General features: G+C 41.8%; 1 protein-coding gene across 1 annotated transcript in view; it reads right to left on the bottom strand.

The window, feature by feature from the left end:
• Positions 1-735: 735 nt before the first annotated feature.
• The window catches only part of LOC149276435 (seipin-like), a 63,714-nt gene continuing 45,648 nt past the window's right edge, over positions 736-18,801 (bottom strand). The window contains exons 7-8 of the mRNA XM_089503659.1: positions 1,290-1,364; positions 736-810 (exon numbers count right to left, since the gene is read on the bottom strand). Coding sequence (XP_089359785.1) covers positions 736-810; positions 1,290-1,364 — 150 coding nt within the window. The remainder of the gene's footprint in view (positions 811-1,289; positions 1,365-18,801) is intronic.

The following is an 18,801-nucleotide window of genomic DNA, read 5'->3' as shown; positions in this document are numbered from 1 at the left end:
TGTAAAAAAGAAAAAAAAACCACATGAAGATGAACAGGAAAACACATAAAATGGGCTTCACCCCAAAAACATTGACTAACAGAACACATGAAAAAGCACAATGATGCTATTTTGCACATGTTAAAACTGGTTAGCAGGCTTTTGCGCTTTTGGAATGGCTAGTGGGAACCAGATCTATATGTTTAATATTCATTTAAATCTAGAGATTCCGTTTCATTTGCCAGTTCTCACAAATATGCTATACACCAAATTTCCAAAGAAGGAAAAAACATGGTATCTGAAAGTACATTTTTACATTTAAAGCACCAATTTAAAATTGTTTCCAAAAAATATCAGTATGTTGAAAATGGGGTGGAAATATTTGAAAACAAGTACTTGTAGAATGAATGAGATATAAGGGATATAATGTATAAACAAACAGTGGTATACAGGTATATACACATATTAAAAAACATATTGCATATCTTAATCTGTGTCGCAAATCGTTTAATATTCACTCCTCAACATTAGTTATATACACCAGAGCCTTACATAAGTAGGACTTGAATACAATGTGCCCTGTACAACTGAAACCTTTCATTCCAGGTACCACTGTTTTGGTCCCTCTTCAAACAGTACTTCCAGGACTTTTCTTGTTTTTAGCTGCTGCAGCATGGGCTCTAGCTTCCATCTTGTGCACTGCAATGCTAGAGCTCTATGCATAACAGTGTTCAAAAAGTGTTCTCGTTCAGTGTGCTAGTTCGAGTCTTGAAGCACAGGCATCTTTGTGTTCAGCTCAGCTTTGACATGATCATGGTTTTCACTCCCACACTGTCAGAAAAAGACGAAGGAATTTGATCTACAAATTCAACAGATTCTCTGTATGCCAAAAGATAAAGAAGAAAACAAACAAATGTGATCGAATATTAAGGAACCTGCAGGGAGGGTGAACATATATTGTTCTACTGATTACCTATACTATGACTTCTAAGATAAAAACAGTAATGGACAAAAAAAACCTGAGACGTTCCTAACATATACCACAGACCAAAACAAAAAAAAAAGCTTGTGATCCGAATAGCCCACTTCTTATAGCATTCAACCCAAGGTCAACTAAAACCAAAATGAGTAGACCACAGAAGCCAAAAATCTCATACTTTGATATGCTTTAAAGTATGAAGCACATCATTTAAAAATGGGTGTTTTGTGTTCAGGTGCAACAAAGAGCATATGCAGCAGAAACTTAAAAAAGGTTAACAGTAAGGAAAGAGGTGAATTGGTTTGATCACATTGAGCTCATTAAGACTTACCAGAACTGGTTGAAGAGTCTTCTGTATCCCTTTCACTTCGGCCAATACTCTCAGCGGCAGGCAAGTCACTGTCCCCTAATTAGGGAGAACATCAGTTGGCATTAAACACTCACCCCTTTACAAGCCAACATAAGTAAGCCTTTTTACTCTTTCACACACTCATGCATTACCTCTATGCAGGATCTGTCCATGGTGGAGTCTTGTGGAAGATTAAATTTAAGGATCTCCCCAATTACCTTCAGTGCAATCCCTTGAAATTAGCATATCTGGGACTGAAAACAGATCCTACATCTCTGTGAACTTGGCACCTGTCAGTTCATAATGCCACTTCATCAGAATGTCCCTCTCAACAGACATGATCAGTTTTTTGGTAAGCTAGGGTTGGGTGCAGAATAGGACCCAGACTAAGCAGATCCAGCAAAGGCTTAGGCCTGATTATATCTGTTGCTTAAAGACAGACATGTTCCAAATATCAAATCCAAAAAATGGCAAAACAGAGACTCCCACATCTCTTGATTTTGCTCACAACTTGAGAAATCGGTGCAAGGCTGACAACGTATAGGCCAGCTGATAAGTCCACCTCGGCATTCCAGCATCAATTACAAAATGGAGGAACTGGAGCCTGAAGGACTTGTGTGTATGTGTTACACACGGAACCCTCCATCACTTGGGCCACTGGGCCCTGACTTTGTAAAGACCCCAGCAGTATATCATCCCATCACTTGCTGAGGGGATTATAGCCGACAGACAGCCAGGATCTGCAACCGGGGAGTGACCACCATTGTTTTAGTTCAATGTTGTATAAGTCAGTCTTGTTATAAAGGGGTTAATGAGAGTTTACTATGGTTTAGCAAAACCACAGGCAGCCAAGGTTGGAGCTATACCCAGTTAGCAATTGTCTGTTACTTATAAGAAGGAAAGAAAAAATAGAATATAGCTATATTCGGTATATTCGGAATTTGGAGATATTTTGAAGATATTTTTTTTTTATATATATTAGGTCCCACTTATCACTACTATCAGGAAGGCTTTACAGATCTATATAGAATGACCGCAATGCCTCTCCTATTTGATGTGGTGAGATACAAATTTTATCCTTATAGTTAATTGTATATTCTTGATTTACTCGTTTTTAAGACGACCCCCCAATTTTGGTTAAAAAAATAAATCAATTGTCCTAAAAAATAGTTTAATCATTAAAACACACTACAACCAGATTATCTGTAAAGTATCAAACTTGTAAAACCTAGCATCAGGGGAGGGCTGGCAGCCTAAGGCCTGGGGGGCAAGTCTAGTCAACTGGCCCATTGCACCATCAAAGCGGCTGCGAGTGACATTGAAAGTGGCCGTCGTGCGGCAGTCACTCCACCAGCGCCTAATGAAATTAAAGTGGCCGGCGTGCACGCACCGCATGCCTCAGCTCTTCATTACACCCCTTTTAAGACGTGGGAAGAGGAGCAGAGGCATGGCCGTTGGGTCTGACAGCCGCATGATGCAGGGGGGTACCTAGAGTATTTGGCACCTGTGGCAGACCCTGTATGTGGCAACCCCCCCCCCACACACACACACACACTTTAAAACTACATAGTTTCTATGGTTAGGCAAACATTGACAGGGGTACAGCAAAATTGTTATCATTATATACTTAGGGATTATGCGGTACCACCGTCAATGTGTGCCTATACATTGAGCCAGACACTGACAACCCCTATCACTATATACTAAGCCAAACATTGATGTGGTGTAGGCTTACCACTTTAGTGACTGGCATAGTATATAGTAGGGATGCACCGAAATGAAAATTCTGGACTGAAACTAAAAATTCAGCATTCACTTGGCCAAAACTAAAAAACAAAACAAAAAAAAAAAAACTTTAAAATACTTTATTAAAAGTAACACCAAAATTAGACAAAAAAATCAACAATAATATTAACACATATATATATATATATACACACACACACACATATATATAACAACAATCACAATCCTATCATGCCCAGGTTCTAGCATGTGCTGGCTGACTTAGCATGATAGGAGTGTGAGAGTGCGGCTTAGTTTTTAACTTTGCGGCCGCAGCCGCATTGAATGCCTGTCTGCCGGTCGTCCGTCCGGCCCACCGGCCCGGATTTAGGGCGGCCTGGGGGGCAATTGCCCCCCTGCCCCCCGGCCCAGCCCGCCCCTGCCTAGCATGTATCGGAGGGAAAAACAAGTGTTTGTTTCTATATTTTTTTCAATAAATGATGATTGGAATGATATCATCTTCCTCATCCTCTCCTTTGTTTTCAGTGCTGTGTCATGCCACAAGATATCATCCTCTGTGGCATTAGTAATGCAGCATTTCTTGAAGTCAAGAACAATGCTGTCAGCAGAAGTCAGGCTCCAGGCATGAAGTTCCCATTCACATAGAAGACTGATAGATGGCTTCTTAATTTTTCCTGTTGGAGTGAGAGCGTTATCATCAGAAAGGAGCCATGCCCTGTACTGCCTTCTTAAATGGTATTTAAATGGTTTATTAACCACAACATCCAGTACAAGTAACTGTGAGGTCATACCTCCAGGGATGATGACCAAATCAGTGTTCATCTTTGAAATCTGCTTTTTAACATTTGAGGTTACACATCCTCAGAGGGCAAGCATTCCTCTTCTTTTCTGCACTGGATTCCCTGTTTTCTTCCCCAAACTTTAACCCCTTAAGGACCGGGCTTATTTTTTCTTTTTGTACCCTTTGGGACCGAGGCTGTTTTAACACTTTTGCAGTGCTTGTGTTTAGCTGTAATTTTCTCCTCACCCATTTAGCGTACCCACACAAGTTATATATTGTTTTTTTCAGGACAAGATGGGCTTTCTTCAGACCATTATTTTGAGCATATCATCTAATTTACTATAAAAAATGTATAAAACTTTGAAAAAGTTTTTTTAAAAGAGTTTTATTTCAAAGATCTTTTACTCATCTACAAAAGCAAGTTAAAAAAATCAGCTAAATTGATTCTACTATTTTTCCTGAGTTTAGAAAGTTTAGAAATACCCAATGTTTTTCTGCCTCCATCTCCTCTTTAAAACATCTTTGAAGCCGGTTAACTCAATTTATCCCCATCAAACCATATTCAAAAGATATAGAACTAGACACTCCAAGGTATATCAAATGCTGGTATTTAAAAAAAAAATTAATAAAAATAAAAAAAAAAATAAAAAAAAAATACAAAAGTGGAGCAGGAACAAAAAAAAAAAAAATGGGCAGCTGTGTGGTACAGCTTTAAGCGGTTACCAATGCAGAGTGCAGGTTCTCCAGTACAATCTGGACAGTAGAATGTGGCGTCCTTTCTTTGCCCCCTGTTGTAGCACACCCTGAATCTTTTTGGGGGAGTTCTGCTGCTTCTTTGTAGGAGGAATTCTAAAAATAAAATGGGTAGCCCCAATTCTGCCAGACTCAATCGCTGCCCAGGGACCAGGTGCATCTCAGTACAGGATACCCGAAAAAACTGGCGGGTTTTCCCTACTTTTGGATCAACAGCAATAAATTAACAAATATAGGAAAGGCTGAACTTGATGGACGCATGTCTTTTTTCAGCCTATATAACTATATGTAACTTGAAGCTGAAACTGCAAAAAAAGACAGTTGCATTCAGGGATTTGCTTTTTTGTGCAACAAAAACACGTTTATGGTTTCAATTTATCTGATGCAAATTGCAACCATAAACGCGTTTTTGTTGCACAAAAAAGCAAATCCCGGAATGCAACTGTTTTTTTTTTTTTTTGCAGTTTCAGCTTCAAGTTACATATAGTTACTTTTGTCTTCTTCATTATGAGGTAGGGCTGTGGGAGCTGATCTGACAGATCAATCCCACCCATGTTCTTGTTATAGGCCCTGATGCACACAGTTCTCTCATCGTGGATGGTGCTCAGCACGCACACTTCTTTTCTGTCCATGAGCTTCAATATCAAGAGCTCCTCTTGACGTAGAGCTGAGGTCTCCCCCTTTCGTAGTCGGGTTCGTGCCAGATGTTGTGGGAAACCCATGTGGTTCTTTCTTATAGTACCGCAAGCTACTGTGTCAAAACACAGCAGCTTGAACAAAGGGACGCTTGTATAAAAGTTGTCAACAGACAAGTGGTAGCCTTTGTTCATAAGGGGGGATATTAGGTCCCAAACAAACTTGGCACTTGTTCCCAGATGTTCTGGGCAACCTGGAGGGTCAAGGTGGCTATCCTTTCCCTTGTATACCTGGAAAGCCTGAGAATACCCAGTCTCACTCTCACAGAACTTATACAATTTTATTCCATACCTGGAGTGCTTGAGTGCTGATGTGCAACATCACTGCCTATGCAGTTATTAACAGTAAGGAAGGGGTTAAAATAAAAAGGGCGGCTCTTATAAGGGGGAATTGTTTTTATTTTTTATAATTTATTTTTTTAACCCCTTAACGTCCATTGCCGGGTCAGGCACGTCATGCAAAACGGTCACTTAACGCCTGACACGTCATGAGACTTTAAACAAGCTTAGAAAGTGATAAACGATCACTTTCTAAACTTAAACGGTGTTGCTGTAATGCCTCTATGTCGAGGCATTCAGCAACACCGAGATCGGCATCATGGGCCATGCCTGGCCCCTCCCCGGGGCGTCAAGATCCGCCATACATTGTATCAACGATCACCTCCTAAACTTCAATGGTGTTGCTGGAATGCCTCGATCAGGAGGCATTCAGCGACACCAAACACTTACCCCCAGGATGGGCTGTGACCGCTCCGGAGAGCGCTCACAGCCACCACTGCCGGTGATCTTCACCATCCGAAAGATGGCGGCCACCCTGTAAAAAAAATAATAAAGTTGAAAAAGTTCGCTAGATGGTCTCCAGACCCTCTAGAGAACTCTGGATCCACATGCAGGTTGAATATAGGTACTGCATTCAACCATACAAGTCAATGGAGCCCAGCTTTCTAATCACTATGTTAAAAAATAAAAAATAAAGGGGGGGGGGCTAAAAAAAATAAAAAAATGGTAACATTTAAAAATTATTATGCATCAGAGGAACTATCCAGTTCCAGCAAAACATAAAAAAAAGTCCAAAAAGAATAAAATAAATAAAATAAAAAAAGAGTTTATTATTATGAGCAAGTGCTAAAATTAGTGCTGTATCTTCCCAAAAATCCTGACATGGAAAAATTTAAATAAAAGCATTTCAAATACCCAAGGGGTGTCTAATTTAAAAAAATGAATGGTTTGATGGGATAAATTGGAGTGGCCGGGCTCAAAGATACGGCATAGGCACAGACTGACCAAAATGGGGGGGGGGGGGGGGGGAAAGCGCACTTCCAAAATGTGGCATTTTAACCCCAAACAGCAGTCAAACCCATGCATGGGTGGTATCACTGTACTCGAGAGATGTTGTTGAACACATATTAGGGTGTTTGAAAGTGTCGTATACCAGGAGCTGTAAATAAATTACTACCACAAAGTTTGACAAAGACTGGTGGTAGAATTAGTGCATGGAAAGAGTTAAAATTCTAGCATTTGAAATACCTTGGGGTGTCTAGTTTTCAAAAACATATGATTTGATGGGGTAAATTGCATTGGCCGGCTTCAAAGATTCCCGAAATGGCACATGGGGGAAGAAATACCAGATTCGGAAAAAAATGGTTTTGAAATAGCAAAACGCTACTTGTACTTAATGCTCCATAACTTGCAGAAAAAAGAAAAAAAACATTGGGTATTTCTAAACTCAGGACAAATAGTAGAATATATTTAGTAGGTTTTTTCATTAGCTTTTTTTGGATGAGTAAAAGACTTTTGGGTAAAAGTCAGAAAATGTGGGGTTTTTTTTTTACATTTCTCATCATATTTTATTATTTTTTTATGGGAAATTAGATAATATGATCAAAACAATGGTATCTGAAGAAAGCCCTTCCTGTCCTGAAAAAAACAACATATAATTTGTGTGGGTTCACTAAATGAGTGAGGAGAAAATTACCGTATTTGCTCGATTATAAGACAAGGTTTTTTCCAGAGCAAATGCTCTGAAAAATCCCCCTCGTCTTATAATCGGGGTCGTCTTATAACCTCAACTAGGTCTGACTATGAGACTAAAATCCAGATCCCCCGCAGCGATGCAGGGGACCTGGATCCTCCTGCCCCCCCCCTCCACACACACACTTACCTGTACCTCTGTAGAGCTCTACGCGATTCGCGTACACAACTCCCGCTGCAGCCGGGAGGAGGTGCGCTTAGCAGCGAGGGTTGTCTGCGTCCATCGTGGAGACCTTCTCCAGTTGTCAGAGATCAGAGTTCCCCGTGATCTCTGACAGCCAGGGAAGGTCTGCGCAAATCGCATAGAGCTCTACACGCTGCCCGGACTACGCGCCGGGGAATCAGAAGCTCCGGTAAATTTGGAGGAGAGAGGGGGAGGGAGTGTTAAATTGGGGGCATAAGGTATTTCTGGAGGCAGAATGCTCTGTGAAATGCCTTTTAACCCCCTTAATGCCACTCTGCCTCCAGAAATGCCTTTTAACCCTCTATACACCACTCTGCCTCCTGAAATGCCTTATACCTCCCTATATGCCACTCTGTCCCATTATATGCCTTTTAACCCCTAAATGCCAGAGTGACATATACGGGTATAAGGCAATTCTGGAGGCAGAGTGGCACATAGGGGGTTAAAAGGCATATCATGGGACACAGTGGCATATAGGGGGTATAAGGCATTAACATTTACTGGTAAAACTTTTTTTCCTATAGGGTCATCTTATATTCAGGCTTTTTCTTTTTTTCATAAATTAATATTCAGATTTGGGGGGTCGTCTTATAATCAGGGTCGTCTTATAATCGAGCAAATACGGTACATCTAAACACGAACACCGCAAAAGTGTTAAAACAGCCTCTGTCCCAATAGTGCAAAAGGTAAAACACAGCCTGGGTATACCTGCTTTACCACACGATCTGCCTCAATGAAAGCAAGCGATGAAGGGAGACGGATCTTTACCGGTCAAAGAAAAAGTTTATAAACTGGGCAAATCAAGATCACTCTCCTGAGCGATCATAAGGCTTGGGGTGTCAATCACTGGATGCTGATGGCATCTAACAACACCCCCTGAGTGAGGAAAGTGATTTGTAATCGCTTCTGAGGCTATTGCCAGGAGAAGGGCAGTGCCCTGCCGCTACAAACTTTGTTTAAGAAATGATCAAAGGTCGTTCTTTCCACTCAGTTGGTGTTCCTGAAATGCCTCGATATCGAGGCATTTCAGTAACACCAAGTGAAGGAAGCTATTGGTGATCGCTTGCTGATCACTTTTACCGGCGGCATGGCACCGCCATATTTAAAAGACATGCCGTCTTTTTAATTAACTAATATAAATGCTCCGGGGAGCGATCTAACCAATTCCCGACGTTTTTTCTGTGTTACTGAATGCCTCTATGTCGGCATTATAGCAACACCAGCTTTGATTGCTTTCTGAACTCATTTAACCCCATGGCGTACCAGGCACGTCATAGGTCATCAACTGACCGTTTTTGCGTGATGTGCTCCATCCCTTCTCTTGAACTATCACTCATGATAACGTATGGCGGAAGCTTTGTTCCATCTCCATAATGGTTATTTACGATTTCTCATTGCCAGTAGATTTTGTGAGAACTGATAGTTCCTTAATCAGCCCTTGAATTATTTAAGCAAAAAAAGTGCATGGTCAAAACAGCATATGTTAATGTCCATGAATGCTCACCCAACTAGGTCAGACCTGGGGTTTGGGATGTGGTAATGTAAGGAAAGGTACTTGAGAGTAGATATGAGGTGTCAAGGATATCATTTATTTCATACCACAGTGATATGCCTCCAATCGAGACTTAAGTGTTCCAGTTTCCGCCACAGTGAATACAAAACTGCTTATTTGTCTGATTAGTATCTTGTCCAAAGGGTAAAATGCTTGGTACTAGAGGACTGCATTGGGATGCGGGTCCCGCGGGATCTGTCCAAAATATTCCGGGCACGGGCAGTTTTTTTGGGTGTTGCGGGCGGTCAATGTACCTGCAGGTCCCAGTAATCCCGTGCATTCCCGCAAGGCTGCCTTCGCGTTGCTCGCACACAGCGTCTCTTCTCTTTTTCTGCCCAGGAATCCAGTGGAGTCACGTGAATTTATGTCACGTCACATGACTCTGCTCCATTCCTGCTTCCCCTGGGCGGGGCAAGAGAAGAAACGCTGTGTGCGAGCAACGTGAAGGCAGCTTTGCAGGAGTGCGCGGGAAATCGGTTTAGGTAAGGGGGTGGGGGAGTTTGTATGAACGAGTATCTGTGAACGAGGGAATGAATGAGTATCTGTGAATGAGGGAATTAATGTTTGTGAATGATGTTCGCGGGAGCGAGGGGGTGGGATTGCACACATATGTTGCGGGAGTGGGCAGGAGTGGAACACAGACGTTGCGGGAGCGGGCGGTAATGGTCAGAAATTCAGCGGGATTAAGAAAACTGGGTATGTTGGTTAAAGCTAGTGAACCTGGGTGCCAAAAGAATGTCATATTTGTAAATGCTTATTTATTCAGTAGACATTGTGTTATTTATATATTGTTGGTTTACCTGGGACATGTAAGCAGTTTACAAGCTTGTCAACATGAAGCTATGAAAATTGGCCAGGCATGGAACTTAAATTGACAGTCTGCTTCTCAAAACGGCTTCATAAATGATCTATATAGAGTACTGCTGCAATCAACTAGTGTGGTCTCACAGGGTTAAAATACAAAATAGACTATTCACCACTTCCCATAACATTACCTTTCCAAATGTCCCACTAGGTTTAAAGCCTGGTTTAATCTTGCAGCTGCCAGGCCTTGCATTTTACAAATGATCAGCATTTTTAATTAACCTTTTCTAACAGCTTTAAATATTGAAATTTCTGTGTTAGTAAAAATAAAAACAATGTTTCTATATTGGGCCAAAAGGACTACAATCTTCTATTGGTGTTCAATGTTGACCAGAAGAGAGTCTCAAAATAATAAAAATAAAAAAAAACTTGAAAAGGGCCATTTTCCATTGAAATGTCAGGTAAAGATCTCAAGGATATTTTCTTTATCAAATATTGGATGTATAACGTATTGCTATTGCATGATAATTATGCGTATTCCAGATTTTTGCATAATATATTTTATAAGCATCATTGGTGTTCTAACATTTTGTTATCTTGAGCTAGTCATTTGTTGGGGCTGTGGGCAGAATAAAGTATTTAGGTTACAGCACCTGTCTTCATTATCATTTATTTTTATTTCTGTTGTGCCTTCATGGGTCATTCTCATTGAACTAAACAAGAAAGCCTACAGGCTACTACTGTAGTTTCAATTAGTAATGTCTGGATCATGAACGAATCGTTCATTTGATCCGAATCTTTTTAGTGATCCGGATGAATCGGTTCAGTAGACTGAACGATTCATTTGTAGCAGTTCAGTCTGTGAATCATGCAGTTGTAACCTGATCCTAGAGCGAGTCATCTGCAGAGCACTCAGACACAGACTCTGGGATCAGGTTACAGCTCATTAATTCACAGAGGAACGATGACTCAGAGTCAGAGAGTCGTTCAATGATTCAAATGATTCAATGATTCAAATCTTACAAGGATCCGGATCTTACAGGGATCCGAATCTTACAGAGATTGAAATCATTCAGAGAATATCACCATACTTTTATAAATAAATACATTAATAATCACTGCCCCCAGGATTTACATTTCCCTTTACCTCCAACTGCACCTTAAGTTAACTTTATTAAATTAATAAAGTTATGCTTAATGGGGTGTTTAGGGTTAATTTAGGGGCAGTTATGCTTAATGGGGTGTTTAGGGTTAATTTAGGGGCAGTTATGCTTAATGGGGTGTTTAGGGTTAATTTTAGGGGCAGTCATGGTTGATGGGGTGTTATGGGTTAATTTAATGCTAAGAGTTAATTTAATTAATTTAATAAAGTTAACTTAAGGTGCAGTTGGAGGTAAAGGGGAATGTAATTCCTGGGGGCAGTGATTATTAATGTATTTACTTATAAAAGTATTGTGATATTCTCTGAATGTTTCGAATCCCAATGAAGACAGAGAGTCGTTCAAAGATTCGGATCTTACAGTGATCCGGATCCCTGTAAGATTCGGATCCCTGTAAGATCCGAATCTTTGAACGACTCTCTGCCATCAGTGACATCACTTGAGTAGGCAGGCAGGAGGGTTCATTGACTAATGAAAGGGGTGGGACCAATCGTTGGTGTGCCTGCACAGAGGGACTGGGAAGTGGGAAACAGTAACTCCTGTGAGTCACACTGAGTGATCCGAAGATTCGGATCATGAATCGGATCATTTCAGTGAACGAGTCGAAATGATCCGATTCACTTTAATGATCCGAACTTCCCATCACTAGTTTCAATAAGATATCTGACATTTGAATGTCTTCATTAGCAAATTAACACATTCATGAACTAACATCTACTACACAAAAGACAAATTAACACATAGAAAATTATTTAAGTGCCCTCACCAGGTTGGATACTTCCTTCCATTTCTGTTCTTTCCATGCTGCCTGCACTTTGCCCTTCAACCTGGATGGAAAGTGGCAAGAATGATTAAAATCCAAGAGTTCCTATTCCCAACATTTTAATTGGCATGCCTCATGTATCACCTGCGCCAGTTAAATTTAACACTTCACTAAATGCAGCATTAAAAAACATCAGTCCTACTACTGTTGAAGGCCCACACCCTTTCTAGAAATAATTTCTTCAAAGGATTACCCAAAGAATGTGCATTAACCCCTTAACGACCATTCACGAGCCAGGCACATCACAGAAACATGGTTAACAACTGATGAGGTACCTGGCATGCCATTGCATTAAAAAACGCTCAAAGGATTTTTCTTTGCTTAAACGGTGTTGCTGTAATCTCTTGATTCTCCCTACTGACTATGGGCCCCAGCTTTGCAAAGACTTCTGTGGCTACCCCCAGGAGTATATCATCTCATCACTTGCTGAGGGGATTATCTGTGGCAGACAGCCAGGATCTACAACCAGGGAGTGACCGCCATTGTTTTACTTTAATATCAGACCCCCCCCCACCCCATGGTGCACAACTATGGTGTCTCTTCCCCCCCAGTTCCTCCACTACAGACGTTTACCCCGGGCCAAACCTTGAAACTGATTTTGGCAAGTAATAGTATGGTTGAGGTTGGGACCCTATTGTATTGTTAATCCCTTTACTGACCCTGTTGTCTCTGGAAGGCAGATTAAAGGGGCCGGTTTATATCCCAATCGGATTTCTGTTAATGTATGCTTTGCTATCCAGCCCTGTGTGTGAAAAATAAAGTAGTCTTCGTTTTCTTGTATACCCTACTCTGTGTCGCCCAGCGATCGGGAAACCGGGGAAAGAGTGTGTTGTCCCAGGCTAAGGGAGCACAAACCAGTGGAGGTAGTCGGTCGGACTATCCAACTCTGTGACAATATATATTAATTTTTTAAGCAAGTGTTAAAATTAGCGCTGTATCTTCACAAAAATCCTGGCATGGAAAGAGTAAAAATAACAACATTTGAAATACCCATGGGTTGCGTTCAAAGATGTCTCATATAGGACATGGGCACAGACTGTAGCAATGTCAAAATGTATTTGCCAAATATAGGCCGCACCTTCCACGGGGGGAAGTGCCGGCACGGGAGGTTGTCTAAGCGCATCGTGCAGACGTTCACTGGCTGGGGCGATGCGCATAAACAACGACCGCTGCCGGCACTTCTGCTCGATGTACTTTATCAATAGTTAAAGCACATCGCGCAGACGTGCCGGCAGCGGAGGTTGTTTACGCTTGCATCGCCGCAGCGGGTGAACATCTGCGCGATGTACGTTACCATTCTTCCAGCCAAACCCCCAGAGCATCCCAAGAGAGACAGGGAGAGACTCCGTATGAAACAGGAAGAAAGAAACGCAGAAGATGGACCTTCAAGTCGCCGTGGACGTTCCAGACTTCGGACGCTTAGCTTGCACCATCTCTAATTCCTGAGAAAGGTGACGCGGTGAAGAGGCAGAAGGAGCCGCTGGAGGAAGGTCACCCGCGTCGGACAGAAGAAGCCGGAAACCGGCGTCCGAAGACAGCGCCACCGATTGTTTACCATTCCTCCAGATGAGACGCTTCTTTGGATAATACCAGCGATATGGGATGGAGTGAAACAGAGGCAGGGAGCGATTTCGGTTTTGGGATCCTACGGATACGATCCATCAGCAAGTCAGATCCGATAAGTCCGGCAATAAAGATGAAAAAAAAAAACATTCAAAACTTCTTCAGGGATGCCACGAATTCGCACATTGTTGCGTCTTGATCGATCTTCAAGATCTGTCTCTTTAAGTTGTAGACGAAGGAGGGTGTCCTCTAACGCATTGTGGCGGTCCACCAATTCATTATAGGCCCCCGAGTATTCCTCAAATGTATTTTCAAGGTGGTTGGTTCGCGACCCAAGTCTTGCTTGAAATCAGCAAACATATCTTGGAATGGAATCAGTCATTGAAGAAGTTTTCAAATCTTCCAGCATGCGCTGCAGTAGAGCAGGAGTAATTTATTGTTCTGTCTCCAGGTTCAGGTCCCCGACCTCCAGGTCAGGCTGTGAGGACATGAGTGAGGCTGCGGCGCCATCTTGGCTGGTAGGCCCAGCGCGTTTTCTTCTCAAAATATTGCGGTAGACTGTTGGAACCAAGTTTAGAATGTTTAGGTGGCATCTTAGGTACTTCCAGAGTGTAAGCCATACATACAATAGCGTAGTGAGCAGTATGTAGAAGTTGGAAAAGCCGCTTAATCGCCAATATGCAGGCAGAACTCCACACTTAAGCCTCCATCATGTTCTGCAGTTAGGCCACGCCCCCTTTTTTGATTGGGTGACTAAAGTAATTGATCAAGGTGGTGCAGTAGACATTGCATATCTGGATTTCAGTAAGGCCTTTGACACTGTGCCACATAGAAAAATCATAAATAAACTGCAATCTCTGAGTTTAGATCCCAATGTTGTTGAATTTATTAGGGAGTGGCTGAGTGACAGAAAACAGAGGGTTGTAGTCGTATATTCAGAGCAAGGTCTTATTACCAGTGGGGTACCTCAGGGATCCATACTTGGACCCATTCTCTTTAATATTTTTATAAGTGATACTGCAGAAGGTCTTGATGGAAAGGTATGTTTTTTGCTGACGACACAAAAAATTGCAATAGGGTTGGTGATCCTGGAGGGAGAAGCCAAATGATTTAGGTAAACCGGCATTTAATGTGGATCAATGCAAAGTAATGCATATAGGGCATAAAAACCCAAGGCGAGAGTATAGAATATTTGATACTGTCCTAACCTCAATGTGCGAGGAAAGGGATTTAGGTGTAATTAATTCTGAGGATTTAAAAGGTAGGTAGCAGGTAATGCTAGCAGAATACTTGGTTGTATAGCGAGTGGTATTAGCAGTAGAAAGAGGGAAGTGCTTATGCCGTTGTACAGATCACTCGTGAGACCTCACTTGGAGTATTGTGTACAGTACTAGAGGCCGTATCGCCAGAAGGATATAGATATGCTGGAGAAAGTTCAGAAAAGGGCTACTAAAATTATTAATTGATTACAGGATAAGGCTTTCCAGCACAGGTTAAAAGGATCTTAACATATATAGCCTGGAAGAAAGACGTGTCAGGAAGGATATGATAGAAACATTTAAAGGGAATCAACAAGATAAAGGAAGAGAGTTTATTTAAATTTAGAAATACTACCACAACAAGAGGACATAGTCATAAGCTAGAGGGGCAAATGTTTAAAGGTATCAGGAAATATTACTTTATGGAAAGGGTAGTGGACGCATTGAATAGCCTTCCGGCAGAAGTGGTAGATGTTAATACAGTAAAGCAGAGGCGTATCTAGGGTATGGCACCTATGGCTCATGCCATTTGAAAGGGGGGCACCAGTGAGCAGCTTTCAAACGTCGTCTTTTTTTTTTTTTTTTTGGGATGCGGAGGAGAGAGAGGGGCGCCTAGCAACCGCTCGGCGCCCCTCATTCTCCTCCAAGAGGCCTCTACCTCTGTCCCGGTGCCGGCATTCCATGCTGAGCGCCGTAATACGACATCATATTTCGGCGCTCAGCAGTGAAGCAGCGGGAACCAGCGAGCGGCTTTTAAACGCTGTCTTTTTTTTTTTTTTTTTTGATGCGGAGCGGAGGGGCACCTAGCAACCGCTCGGCGCCCCTCGTTCTCCCCCACATCAAAAAAAAAGACAACGTTTAAAAGCCGCTCACTGGTGCCCGCTGCTTCACTGCTGAGTGCCGAAATATGATGTCATATTACGGTGCTCAGCGGTGAAGCAGCGGGCACCGCAGCAGTGCAGGAAGACAGAAGCCTTGTGCTCCCGTCGCTGGACCTCAAGGTGAGAGAAAGGGGGAGAGGGTAGATAGTGAGTAGGGGGAGGGAGAGGGGTTAGAAAGTGATAAGGGAAGGAGAGGGGTTAGAAAGTGATAAGGTAAGGAGAGGGGGTAGATATAAGTAAAGAGTGTGAATTAATGTGTGGATGCATTGAGTGAATGAGGGAGAGCATGAGTTAATATGTAAATGTATTGTCTGACTGAGGGAGAGGATGAGTTAATATGTGGATGAATTGTCTGAATGAGGGAGAGCATGAGTTGTCTGACTGAGGGAGAGCATGAGTTAATGTGTGGATGAGTTGTCTGAATGAGAGAGAGCATGAGCATGAGAGCATGAGTTGTCTGAATTAAAGTGTGAATTAGTGAGTGACTGTAAAAGTGTTTGTGTATCATAGATGTATAATTGTGGAAGGGCAAAGATGGCACTAACAGGAGGTTTGAGCCTTGGGGACAAAGATGGCACAGGCAGGGTTTATATGGGGCAAAGATGGCACAGGCCGGACTGTTTGGGGACAAAGCTGACTTGTGCTGGGCTATTTGGGGAAAAAGATGGCAAGTCTTATGTGTGTTATCTGGGTGCTGGTCAGGTTCTATGTGGGCAGTGTGGACGCCAGGGCTGGCTTTGGGGTGTGCAACCTGTGATCTATGCCTGTAATTTGGCAAGTTTTAAATATACCTTTAATGCCGTGTTTTTATGTGAATTCAAATTGATCTATACCTGCAAAGCTGGGTTTTTGTGTTTTTCTGTAGATCCATATCTGCTATGCTATGTTTCCATACATTATGTATGTATACCTGCAAATACAAGGTTAATATGTCTTATTCAGTTCATTAATAACTGCAGTGCTTTTTTTTTTATTTTAATTGATCTGGGTTTGTGTGTTGATCTATATCTGCTTGCCATAGGCACTATTTTCAGTAGATACGCCTCTGCAGTAAAGACATTTAACCCCTTGGCTGCTAAGCCATTTCCCACCCGGGTGCTAAGCTGGTTTTTGGCATTTTGGTGCATCTCTCGTTTAAACGCGTTTAGAAGTACATTTCTTGGGAATAAACTATACAAACCATATTTTTTTTTCAGCGCACCCAGCAGATTCCAAATACACCATTTTTATATGTGTATGTCTCATTAGGTTTGCAAAATAAAGCCAAAAATGGGAAAAAAGTGTATTTTTTCTCTTCCGACTAGTTTGTAATTTTATTTTTCTAAACTCTAATATCAAAACCTGTGTTGCTAAATATTTGTAGTAGGTAACCGGTCTAAAATAAACAGAAACTGAGAACAGTAGACTGTTTTTCTAATATTTTATTGCTAAAAGTTAAATTTACTAGACTATCACAAAAGACATCTTTAAATTTAATGCGTGGCTGCCGCCAATTAAACAGCTCTAGCTGTGGGGTACATGTATTTCTAGGACAAAAGTTGAGTGCACAAATAATGATGGAATATGTCGCTTTGGCTAGAAAATATGTTTTTTCTAACCATAGCGACATGTTCATTTGTGTCTTGCGCACTCCAGGTTTGTACTAGAAACACACACAGCCCCTCATTTGATGCGCCAAGGGGTGTAGTTTTTGCAAATGTGTACTTTTTGTGCCATCATTTAACTTCTTACGTGAGCAGTAATGCCACGTCAAGGCTTAAACCCTAATTACTGACCATTCACACGCCTTTCATATCTCCATTCACTCACAGAAGCACACGCCATTCTTTCCCCTTACAATCCCAAAGAAAAGATGGTAAAGGGATAAAAAAAAAAAAAATCACTTTTACAGCAAAAATAAGTTTTGCAGTAAAAATGCAAGGAGCTCCAGGGATGAGATGGTTACTCACGTACCGCACAGGCTAAATGGCTGATTTTAATAATATTTACAGTTCATCAGGATTTCAAAAATTGCCTTCCTCTACCACTGGCTAAATTTAATATCGGCCATTTTTAAAAAGGGAATGTGACTTTTCATAGCTATATGATCACTGTGGTAACATTGGCTACCACAGTGATCATTTAGCTAGAATACTTTTTTTTTTTTTTTTTTAACTAGTAAATGTTTAGATAATTTAATTTGGGGGTCTCTAGGCAATTTTGATCTTTATCTTCCTTTAGAGACCCCCCAAATCATTTTTTTTACTTTTTTTGTACATTTTTATTTTTTTAACTTAATATTTTTTAATTTTTTTAACAAGCATTATACCACTGGAAAGGTGAGGCGATTACCTTTCCAATGGTATATGTTGCGGGTCTGTACAGGCATCTAAGCAGCATGCCCCCATACCGCTTTAACTGACAATTGTCAGTTATTAATAAAGTTGCGCGGTGACGTCATCGCGTCATTACGCGTGCCATCACCGGCCGGATCGGGTGGCCCCAGTGATGCCCTTCAGTGTGAGGAGCAGATCGCCGGGGTAGGTGGTGATGGAGGTCCACAGACCTCCATCAAGGTAGGGTAGTGCTAGCAACGGCATGGTGCCGTCATTAGCACCTGACCGGGACTGCTAGCGACGGCACCATGCCGTTGTTAGCAGTCAAGAGGTTAAGCAAGCATGATATAAGATAAGGCCAGGTACTAAGGAAAGTACTCAGAGGTTGGGCAAACTGGATGGGCCTAATGGGTCTTATCTGTCGTCACTTTCTATGTTTCTATGTATTCTCAGAAATATTACTTGTGCCGTAGTAGAAAGGCAGCGGGAGATTAAGGAGGTTAATGTGTGGCTAGGAAGGAGGGTTTTGGCTTTTTAGAGCACTGGGCTGATTTTGCGCTTGGATCCCATCTTTATAGCCACGATGGATTGCACCTAAACGGAAAAAGGGTCTACTGTGCTAAGGGACGGGATGGCTAGAAGGTTGGAGGGGATTTTTAACTAGTGGTAGGGGGGAGGGACACAGAAATCTAGAAAATGGAGACAGCACAGAAAGGAGAGGGGCTTTAGATCAGAACAAGGGGGCAGAGATGGAGGGAGGGGCAATATCAGAACAGAGGAGGTATCTATGTAATAAAAATTTACATAAAATACAAGAGACGCATGATAATATTAAATGCATGCTTACAAATACAAAGAAGCCTAAACAACAAAATGGGGAACTAGAGTGGAACTAAGCAATATGACATAATAGGCATAATGGAAACATGGTGGGATGAGACGCATGA

This window comes from Sceloporus occidentalis, unplaced genomic scaffold (assembly GCF_023333645.1).
Source record: "Sceloporus occidentalis isolate IW3139 unplaced genomic scaffold, rSceOcc1.0.p SCAF_239, whole genome shotgun sequence".
Lineage (NCBI taxonomy): Eukaryota > Metazoa > Chordata > Lepidosauria > Squamata > Phrynosomatidae > Sceloporus > Sceloporus occidentalis.
The sequence above is the reverse complement of the archived record's forward strand: the minus strand, read 5'-3'. Positions and strand labels throughout refer to the sequence as shown.